The following is an 11,683-nucleotide window of genomic DNA, read 5'->3' on the forward strand; positions in this document are numbered from 1 at the left end:
TATACATTTGTCTCTTTTTAATAGAAACTAAAAGCTGTTACAAATTTAAAAAGAAAACATTAATTATTTTTAGTAAGAACTTATTTTTCCATTACATTTACTTTGAAAAATTTGTAAAAAATAACTTTTAAGTTACAGTTTAAAAAAAAAAATTTCAATGATCCCCCTAAACAACAATTTTTTAAAATTTATAGATTATTTTAATGATGAAATTAACATTTCACGAATATCACATTATTAGATTCATAAATAATGAAATTTGAGCATTAGATCAAATATTATTCAAGGTGATATTTAATTCATATAAATTCATATAATTGATCGTGAAAACATAAAAGGAAACGCATAAACAAAACTCCAAATGCTCACCTATATTTGCACAGAAACATGTAATTTGTGAAAAGTAATACTGTAATGAAACATTAATATTATCGATGATGAGAAATTAAATAAACAAATAAAACTATAAATTTTCATTATAAATTTTTAAGAAAATGAACGACTTATTGCTATGATTATTACGAATAAATATTTTCAAACCTCATCCTTTTAGAATATGTTGTACCTTTAAAAATGTATTAGTACATGTTAAAGGAAAGAAGAAGAAAAATTCTTGCGTTAAAATGTGAAAGGGACGCGTGATTTAAAGTTATCTTTGCTAAAATTAGTTTCTTTGAAGAAAAAAAATATTAACATTAAAGCTGTTTGGTTCTAACTTCATTTTAAGTAAGTTGCAGGTTTAAATAACAAGTTTTAAAATATTACCATTGGAAGTGCAATTTAGGTGCATAATATTCTGAAGTTTTTATCTAACTTGAAATTGATACTTCTGGGAACCTTTGATCTGTTTACTTTGATCTATTGCTGGGAAATCAAAATGAAGTAGGTGATCTGTCAAATTTTATTTAGTAACGTAACTAATTGCTCCCATCTATTAAAAAAAAATTAAGGAACACTTTATTCTACTCGTAACTATGGTTATTCTGAGTATTGCAACTGATGCCATTATTATAAAAGTAATAATAGGACAATTAAACAGAATAATAATATTGACATTCCGATAAAAACTTTTTTTAATTCAGTCTATTCACATATAAACATTTATTGTAATGTAAGGTTTTCTGCAAACATCATTTTAAATAAAAATCTAATAGCCTAGATTTTTAGGAATCCCAAAAAGAAAGCAATTATCAAAGATTATTGTATTCACTGCAAAAAGTCAAGATTAACATTAAAAGTATACAAGCTCTTAAAAATTTCCAAGCTTGTTTGACGTTGCAATACTGTTCCGTAAGTGTCAAATTAATTCTAGTCATATTATTGTAATTAATAAATGACATTCTTGCCTCTTTATTAAAAAAATATCTAATGAAGGCCACCTACTTTTCTTTTTTTTTTTCAGTTTAGACGGTTATTTCTTTTAAGTAGCTTTTTTTAACAGGTGTTTTCTTTCCTTTTTGTTGCTAGGTTAAAATACGACAACCCTCATTTATAGTCCTCTTAATTTTAAAAACAAAATTAAATAAATAAATAAATAATATCAATGAATTTTTTTTTCTTATCAAGTTACAATAATTTTACATAGCACTCGTGATAACTCTAATACTCCGTAAATCTCCCACTCAATCTCAGCATACCTGTAATTTAAAACGAGAACGTATAAACATATATTGAAACTATTAATGAACAATAAATTCATTGAAAGATGATAAGATGACTTCATCTTACATTTTATTTCCAAGTGATAAGCAATACTGTTCGGTGCAAGTACTAACTGATAGATACCCGTTTCAGATCTTGCAAGTGACTAGTTTCATTTGTACTTGTATCAAATTTAAAGAATGATTTTCTACAAGTGCATGACGTCAATGTTACATTGTGGTTGACCATCAACTTCTATATTCCTATTTCGTAATTCATGATACACAGACATTTGTTCTTCATCACAAATCAAAGGATTGCCTGCATAAAAAAAATTATATTAGTAACAAATAAATAAAATCTGTTATGAATAAATGAATAACCTACTCACTAATTTAATTTTTTGGAATAAATTCATTTAGATATATGATGAATAAATTTATTTAATCATCGTTTCATAAATAAATTTACTTAATTATCATATTTTTCGGACAGCATTAATAAAATATAATTTATGGGAATTCAATACTAAATTTTAAAATTAAAGAAATTTGAATAAAACTCGTTATATTTTTTTTTAACTTGAACAATATTATTTTTAAGAATATAGTTGTTTGTAAAAATATTTTATTTTTACTTAGGAAGAATCCAATTTGCCACCCCGGAGAATTCGTAACGTTTTTGAAGTCCTGCTGATCTACTGTCATGGATAGCGGTGACCATTTTATTCTAGTTTAATTAAAAGTATTATAATGCATTTGATACAATATTTTCAAATAACTTTAGAATTGTATTGTAGAAAATTGCATTTACGATAAAATTTGGATTTACAATGGTTGGTGCAATGAAACAAACCAGCATCAAGAATTCTGAAAGTTAAGACGTAGTGCTAATTTTAGGGACAAATTTTTTTTTAAATCATAAAAATATTTTAGCTCTGTTAAACTCTTATTAATTAAATATTTTAAAACAATTTTTCCAATGTAAATTTATTTTAAGTCTAAGAATATTTAAAAATAAATGCTCTAAAACAAACTTAAATCACAAAATTATCTGACTAAATTGACTTTTTTCAAAATTTTAATTCCTCGTCGTTAAAAAATTAAAAATTTTCTTTCGTGAAAATATTAAACGTTAACAGCAAACGTGATTTCAATTATTTATTTTTAAATTGGATGGGATGGATATGCGTAATAATTCAAATGTTTAACAGTTTTGACCTTGATCTATATTTAGAATAAATTAAAAAGCATCAAAGATCTTGACACTTGTTCGGCAGGCTGCCAAAAAGCGAATAAAAAAATAAAGATAAGAGCCAGAAAAATCTTTGACTCAATGAAAATTTTCTATATTAAAGCCTTCGAATTCTTCCATCTAATAAGATTTAAAATCCGATTGTAAAATCCATTTTTATCAGTTTGGGTTTTATTTACGTTTAAACTTTTAAAAAACTTATAACAGATTAATTTTTTAACTAGTCTAATAAGTTTCTGACGTCATTGTAATATTCCGAAAGATGCAGCAAGTTTCGAATAAAATTCTAGAAATGCTCCGACGACAACGAGAAGAAAAAAAACACTTAGAAATTTGTAAACTGCTTTGCTCTATTCATCTATTATATATATATATCTATATCTATATATATATTGAATAATTTTTTTGACTTGATTTTTGAGCGCATACTTACAATACTTTTGAACAAAATGTTGTTTTGTTCTCTAAGACGTATGCTTACTAGGGGAATTATGTGTTGGCAAAGTTAAATTATTATCCATAATAAAACGATAACATACGTATAACAATACCCGTATCTAAAACAATAACGATAAACAGTGCGAAACAGAAGTACAGTAAACAAAAAAAACAAAAAAAAGAGAAAAAGTATATTATTTATACACACTGTATATTATTTATTTTAATAATCAGATTTTCACGTAAAGTGCCATCTTAATGGTTTAAAGGTTGACCTCATATAAGCTAATTGGGTATAATATGAAAAAAACACAACTACTTCGATTTAGTAGGAACAACATATGACGCAATGCTAAACGAATGGAATTTAGTTGTTATTTATTTAGTTATTGTTATTAGTAGTTGTTGTTATTTGTTTTAGTTGTTGTTGTTTATTTAGTTGTATTTAGTTTCAATAACTTTTCCTTATAATGCAATAAAATCTGGCGAGCAGCTATTTAAACGATCGAACACTTCGTTTGTTAATTTGTGGCTTGAAGTTAGGCTCGCAGAAAATGCCGTTCATGGGTTAAATTTAGTAGGAACAACACAACCTGTGACGTAGGCTATATTATACCCAATTAATTAGAGCTAACTGTAAATTAAGTTACCGAATCAGGAGCAAAAATGGATTTCCTTTGAATTAACATACCTTTTTTTTCTCCCTAAATTTGGATTTTTGAATATAAAATATGGAATCTATAATCGCAATCTGGAAAATATGATCCCAATGGTTTAGTCAGGAGACTAGTCAGAAGTTTGGCCTCATTATTGTTTATGTCCCTTTTTGCTCATTTTAATATATTTTAGGAATTTTTTCAGCAAATTTAAAAATTTTTACACCCATCTATAAAATTTGCTTATTATAAAGATGATTTCTTGTGAATTTTTTTTTTAAATAATTTAATATTTTTTATTTTTTAAGAATGGACGAAAAATTTTTTAATTGCAAGGTATGAAAAGCTTTTATTATTTTTAATTAAATTATTTAAACCAAACCACCATTAAAACAAAAATTTAAACGAAATTAGTCATATTGTTCTTGAGTTCCAAAATTTCAAAAAAGCCGCATTTGAAATTTTCACTTCTCAAATACTGTTCGACTGATTTCTTTCAAATGTTGAATTTCATCGTTTTACATTACATTGCAATAATTATAATTAATCTCAAATTTTTTATTGTTATCCTGACGAAACTATTGGCTCCTGATATTTTCCAGATCACCTCCACTATATCTGAGGTCAACCTTATCTACCAACCCTTTCAACAACTTAGTTCATGCAAAAATCAGATTGATATTTTTTTTTCTTTTTTATTGTTCACTGTACTTACAGCCCTCTACAAAAAATTTCTGTTTCGTTCAAGAAAACATTTAATTTTGGGAAGTTCATGTCCTCGTGACCAATATTGTAGCTTAGAGTAAAATGAGAATTTTCAGCTCTCTAAATCTCAGGAATCCAACAGATCAGTTTTGATAGAACTATTTTTTATTTGATATCACTAAAATCTTTTTATGATTAGTTTAATTATATCGATAACTTTTCTTAACAATTAAAAATGAATGCTGTTTTTTTATTTATTTTTTTAAATGTAAACAAAACTACACACGAATTTAGTTTACAATGTCTCAGAGAAAGTGGTCAATAATTTTCTGAGATATTTTGGGTCAAAATCCTTTTGCCTCCATAAACATTGAGAATTAGCTGCAATAAGAAAGATTATCCCCCTTGAAATTATTTCTCAGAGGCAGTATAAAGAAGGGTGGACGAGATCGATCACCCTTATCTCCAAGAGAATAAAGAAAAAGAAAAAATACTAAATTCTCATGTAAAATAAAATAAAATAAAATTATAAAAAAGAAAAAAAATTATTAATTTTCTTAATTTTCTACGCTTTTCTCTTTGTTTCCTTTTTGCATATTATATATATATATATAATATGCAAAATATATATATATATATATATATATATATATATATATATATATATATATATATATATATATATATATATATATATATATATATATATATATATATATATATATATATATATATATATATATATATATATATAGTATATATATATATATATATATATATATATATATATATATATATATATATATATATATATATATATATATATATATGCATAATATTTTTCATATTAATTTAATTTAAATAGCAATATTTATATCCTTTTACGATACCTTCTCATTCATTTTAATGAAATAGAAAATTTTAAGCAATTTTCTTTCTCATGTTTTCTTTCTGTTATTAATTGAAAAATTGTAGTTAAATTTAAATATTCCGAACATATTTTCTTTTGCTTCGATATACACAAGATTTTAGCACAAACGTTTTTACTTTTACTTACATTCGTATTATTTAGGGTAATATTGTATTTTCTATCAGTTAAAACTTTTTCAGATCATTTAAAATAGAATCTATTGATTTTCACCACTTTGTTCTAAAGTTGAACACAGCATAAAATAGAGTTCTTTTTAACACACCTCTTTCTCTAACACATATTTTTGCAGTTTTATCTTTTTATTCTAACCATAACGTAACAATAAGTCTCCTTGCCATTTTAGAAGACCTCATTACCTAAAACGATTCGGGATTTACGTAGCAGAAAGAGGTGTGCGTATGCCTCCAGGGCAATGTGCGTATACATGTAATTAATTTTACATTTTTGATAACAAAATAATTTTATGATTACTTTACAAAATAATTAAATAGTACGATATAGAAACTGAAGAACAATTTTTATTCTTATATTCTGAGCAACTTCCCCGGGGATTGGATTAATTGTATTGTTTTATGATACTATGGCTATTCTGTTCTAAACCCAAGAAAACTTTTTTTTACAAGAGTATGGAAATAGAATGAAAACGGCGTTCGAAGTTATATCTGTCACAAAAATAAAAAAAAACAGAAAAATAGTACAGTGAACGCAAGAAGGCGAAAAAAATCAGCTGGGCATTTCGGGTCATGGTTTCTGTTTTTATTTAAAGAAGATAAAACCACCCAGAGAGAATATCTACAATACGACCAAACAATTGAATTGTTAAATTATTGATAAAAAAAACTTTTATTTGATAAACTGGAGAAATTGTAATTGCTTTTACTAATTTAATGAGATTTTGTAAGAGCATTACATATTTTAGAAATCTAACTCATAACAAACAAATAATTTTATCTAATAATGGAGATAGTTATTGTTAAAATTATCTATATACTTCTCACCTGATACAGAAATGTACTCCATGTTATTTGAAACTGTGTAATCCAGAGTTTTTAGTATCCGTAGTTGGTTAAAGCTTAAATCAATACTTTCTAGGCACACAAAATGTCTTAAAAATTCACCCAAACTAATTATTTTATTTCTGGCAAAAAACAGCCTTTCTGTTTGTAAAATATTTGAGCTATAACCAGAAATTAAGTATTCCAGTCTGTTGTCATTTAGGTCCAGCACTTTTAGCTTAGATAAAAGTCTTACGTCATCAAAAGTGAAATTTCGCATAAGATTCTGTGATAAATCTAGTGTTTCTAAGCTCAATAGTGGGTGAAAAGCTTCACTGATAAATACAATACTATTTCCAGCTAAATCTAAATGTTTGAGTTTTGAAAGTTTATTAAAATCAATCGCATTCAAATGAACCAATCGATTTTTTGAGAGGTTCAGACTTTTAAGATTCGATAAATGTTTTAAAGAGGTTCCTATTTCATGAAGTGAATTATACTGCAAATCAAGAAATTCTAAATTTCTCAACTGTCGTAAAGAAACTCCTAAATTGCGTATCATATTTCTAGCTAGATTCAAGTATTTCAAACTGTAAAGACCATCAAGCTCCCCTTCTACATCAATTAATCGATTGTCATCTATAGACAGTGACTCAAGTCTTGGCAAATTTCTAACAGACTTGTTCAAAGACCTCAAATAATTCTTTGAAAGCGTCAGGGAAACAAGAGTGGTGGGAAAAGAGTCTCTCTCCACAAACGTCAATCTATTTTCAGCCAGAGAAAGTAATTTCAATTTATTGGCACTTCTCAGATGATGATATGATATACTCGAGAGTCTATTTCTTGGCAATTGTAAGCTAACAAGCGATGATAGGTGACTCAGGGATTCCGAAGGAAAAGTCATAAGTTTTACGTTATGTAAGATCAATATCATGAGTGAATGTAAGCCGTTGAATGCATCGCTAGCTACCCACCTCAAATTCGAGTCTCTTATCTCAAGACGTGAAACGTTCACGGAAACAAAAGCTCTTGATGGTAGCCCAACAAACCGTGCATCCACAATTTGTAAGTACGGGATAGGATCATTTCTTAACCATCCCTTTAGAGCAGCACGAATGGTTTTCAAACTTCGAACACCACCGCATTGTACCGTAGGAATATCAGGAACAACCGTGCACTGACAAGGCCGCATTGCCCGCTTTGACGGGCAGGTGAAATTTACATATGAAGCTTGGGCTTCCACACTGAGTTGAACCATTTGTCCTTTCACCAGGATAATCGAGGCGAGAATGCAGCAGATCTGCAATTTCATTCTGTTATCACTCCCAAACCTCTTGACACAGCGTTAAAAAAATTTAATCGAAACCGTGTTAACCGCATTTTGAGTGCTAATGAACACAAATTGCTGAATGCATAGTGAAGTCCTAGCGCTAGAGGGCAAAGTGGAAATGATAAAAATGGTAATCACGCTTTTTTCCCCACAAGGAGAAGATGAGGAAGATTTGAGGATCGCAAGTGCTTGTTATGTCAGTTATGTCACTTACGTGACATAAGGCTTTTAATCATCTTGAAAAGCTCTTTGGAGAGTTTCCAACGAATACATTTAGATTTATTAGTGCCTGGATATAAATAAAAATTAAAGAGGACTTTTCTCTGTAATAAATTGAGAAAAAATTGTGAATGACTAACAAAGGGTGACCTAAATGAACTTCCCTTATCATGCTCTAAATCAAATATTCGTCAAAATAAACAGAAAAAAAAGCTCACCAAGGTCGATTATGGTTTCAAGAGATAAAAATTTATTTAAAGGAAGCCGGAAAAACTTCTTGCTCTTTAAAGTTTAAAGGTAGGATCAATTCTTTTAATAGCTATAAAAATTTTTGGTTGATTTCGAAATTTTTCAGCAATTGTTTATATTTATATTTAAGTAGTAAAATGTTACAAGATTTATTCTTTTACCAAAAAAGTCAAAATTCTTCTTGAATTTTATGATATATATATATATATATATATATATATATTTAAATACTAGCAGAAAAATTCAAAACATCTGTAAGGAAATATTTTCTGTTAAATGTTAAAACTGTTCAACGCATTTCTTCTTAACTATTGTATTTAATTTTTGTTTTCAAAAAATTCAAAAAAATTTTTTTTGCGATTTAAATTGGCTAACTTTACACTACCTTAGATAATTTAATGAAAAACTTCACTTACCCATAAAAGAAATTTAGCAATAAATAGATAAAATTTCATAGATCTTACGCACAAACTTTAAGAAGTGATGAAATGGACAGATTGAGATAGGCAATTTTATGAGTGACTTTCAATCGTATTTTCAACGATTAATTTTATTCAATTCTCAAGGCGGAAACAAGCTGATGTTCGAAAAATAGAAGTCGACTTGTCAGATCAGCAATGTGTGACTTTCAGTTCGATTTTATCTCGACCTCTGAATTTTTATTTTTATTTTTATTTCATTTGTTAGACTGCAAATACAGAATATATATCAGATTAGTTTTACAAATTACGCATTAAATTTGATCTTAAAATAATCTGAACTTAAGGGGATCAGCTGAACTCAGTTATTTGCCTTGAAATGATGCATGAATTCATTATTCTTTACAACGACATTTGCATTTCCTCATCAGTTTTTCTTTCTGCAGAACACTCGAGTAAATTTCTTTTAAAAATTAATATCTAAATTATAGTTTAAAAATTGTTCATACATTTTTTCGATATTAATAATTAAACAATAAAGAAAAGTAAAGTATTTCCGCCACAGCCCGCTGTGAGCCAGGCGGGTCGTGAAGATTAAGTCCCCGCAATTTCAAGAACAACGGCATGATTGTGGTAATGTGGTTAGCATTCCGTACAGGCTATCTTTACTTCCTAGATAAGCTGGTATGCATAGATTTGAAGCTGGGTGATAATCGAACCCAGGTCCAATATCAGTTCAGTGCCTTTAACCACTGAACCAGCACAGAAATGAATGAATGCTTAAAATAGTCGAATGTATATAAGTGGGACATTTATCGCAGAGTAAATGGACTTTAAATAAATTTTGATCCGATTTTTCGAGTACTTAGTAGTGGTTTAGTTAATATTTCGTGTGGGACTTCTTTATGCATGGTCGAAATTAAGAAAAGCAAGTTAAAGAGTTGAGAAGGAACTGCACCAAACATAAACTATGTTACGTAATCTGAATAAGCTGATCAAACAGTGCTATAAGCTAAGTCTGGCGGCAGGGGGGAGAGAGAATGAAAATGGTTGAGAGATTTTGCATAGAGTAACAGTTCCCGCTTACGCTATTCGCGATCGCAACACTCGAATACGCCATCTGGGGAGAGACCGGTTTCATGCCTTTAGCCCTTCTCCCTTCCCTCTCCTCCTCTTTTCAGTTATATAGGAATGTACTACGATATTTTCCCTTTTCTTAATATTTTTCCATTTTACTTAATAAAAATATTTTTAAAAATTTCCGTGATACTTTTCTTTAGAACTATGTTTAATGTAGTTTTCAGTTCCATATAGTTTTTCAAGTTAAAAGATTTTAATCTATATGAAAATCAAGAGAGAAACTAACGTACTTCCTTCCTCTATGACTTTCCACACGCTAATGGAGAAAGCATGTGAAGTGTTGCCATAGGAAAAGAGTTCTGCTCTACGCCACCTGCAGCCCATTTCGATCGCCAATTTGAGTGTCACAGCGCATGCATCGAACTTTAGCTACAAATCACAATATCACTAGAAAATTAGGTTAGCGTAACTGTTAACGTAAGACAAACACACTCTCTCTCAGACAAAATCTCTCTATAATTGCAGCAAATCGGGGGCCGTGCATTCGATTTGTTTAACTAGCGGTCTAAAGTTAAAAGACAATTTAATATTTCTTTTATGTTTTTCTTTAAAGTATTATTTAATGGTATTTAAAATCACGAACAGTGTGGTCACCTTCAAATACCTTGACATTTCCAGAGAAAAAATTAAAAAAATCTAGCAATTATTCATGATTAAACCTGTCACAATTTCATGATTTTTTTCGGAATAATTCCGCCATTCATGAACTGTCTTACCCGACCGGACTGTGTAACTGTCAGGGAGATGGCCTTGCATCGGAAAGGTTCTGGGTTCGAATCCCGGGCAAGGCATGGATGTTCTTTCATTCTCTGTACTATTTGTCCTTACTGTGGGAGGACAAACAGCGACCGATACAGCGACTTTCGTTCCAGGCGATGCATCAGAAATCTGATTTAAGCCGTCGAGTAAAGAAGACGAACGATATAGCGATATACGATATAGCGATACAAGACACGCAAGGATCTCTTACGTTCCGATGCCAACTCGCGCTGGTGAAGACGATGTACGTATCGTTATATTAAAACGGCCTTGATTGATGAGCGGTAGAATCAGAATCAGTTTTGAGAACATATATCGTGATCTCGCATGTTCGTTTCCGCACCTCTTAGTTTTTTTTCTTCTTTGTTGCGACTTGATATCGTTTCTTGTAGATTATTTTCAGTGGGACTGGCTTTGTGATAGCCGTCGTTACCTTGTTCTGAACGTAATTTATTATTGAAAAGAATATATAAAGAAGTGTTTCTTAATTAATCAGGTAAAAATTTTTTTTGAAACAAAACTTTCTTTTTTATTTTTAAATGTGAAAATTAATTTTGATATTATAAGTTTAAGTATTATTTTGCATTTCTGAATTTATTACAAACGGAAATCTAATTTAAGATGCCAACAAGGAATTAAATGAAAAAGTAATTAAATTTATTAGGCTATTTTTTACTTTATTTTAATTTATTAAAAACTTTTTGGATAAAATAATAATTTAATGGGTTTTTATTACTGATTTTAAATTTATAAATCTTTAGTTGTTTTCATTTTTATAAATAAAATTGTAACAAAACTTATTTTTCCTCTTTTGGATTTGGACATAAGTCAATCAACTTTGTTTATTCAAGAAAATCATTTAGCACTTCGTTTTATTAAAGAGTATAATCATGTTTTTAATTTTCTTTTAAATATTGTCAGTTGAATATATTATCGAATATCATCAT

At 28.6% G+C, this 11,683-nt stretch overlaps 1 protein-coding gene across 2 annotated transcripts; it reads right to left on the bottom strand.

Moving 5' to 3' along the window:
• Positions 1 to 1,444: 1,444 nt before the first annotated feature.
• On the bottom strand, positions 1,445 to 8,138 carry LOC107455595 (uncharacterized). Of its 2 annotated transcripts, XR_001585607.4 has the most exons (3): positions 6,624 to 8,138; positions 1,729 to 1,962; positions 1,445 to 1,637 (listed from the first exon to the last, which is right to left on the bottom strand). XR_001585607.4 is itself a non-coding variant. In XM_016073219.4 (2 exons), exons 1-2 carry the CDS (start codon positions 7,930 to 7,932, stop codon positions 1,850 to 1,852), a joined length of 1,422 nt encoding a protein of 473 aa, XP_015928705.3. In that variant the 5' UTR covers positions 7,933 to 8,046; the 3' UTR covers positions 1,445 to 1,849. The 2 variants fall into 2 exon arrangements, 1 of the variants encoding a protein (XP_015928705.3); XM_016073219.4 differs by having other exon boundaries at positions 1,445 to 1,962; positions 6,624 to 8,046.
• Positions 8,139 to 11,683: the final 3,545 nt, after the last annotated feature.

The sequence above is a fragment of the Parasteatoda tepidariorum genome, chromosome 1 (genome assembly GCF_982258835.1).
Source record: "Parasteatoda tepidariorum strain Cologne lab strain chromosome 1, Ptep-v5.0, whole genome shotgun sequence".
Classification (NCBI taxonomy): domain Eukaryota; kingdom Metazoa; phylum Arthropoda; class Arachnida; order Araneae; family Theridiidae; genus Parasteatoda; species Parasteatoda tepidariorum.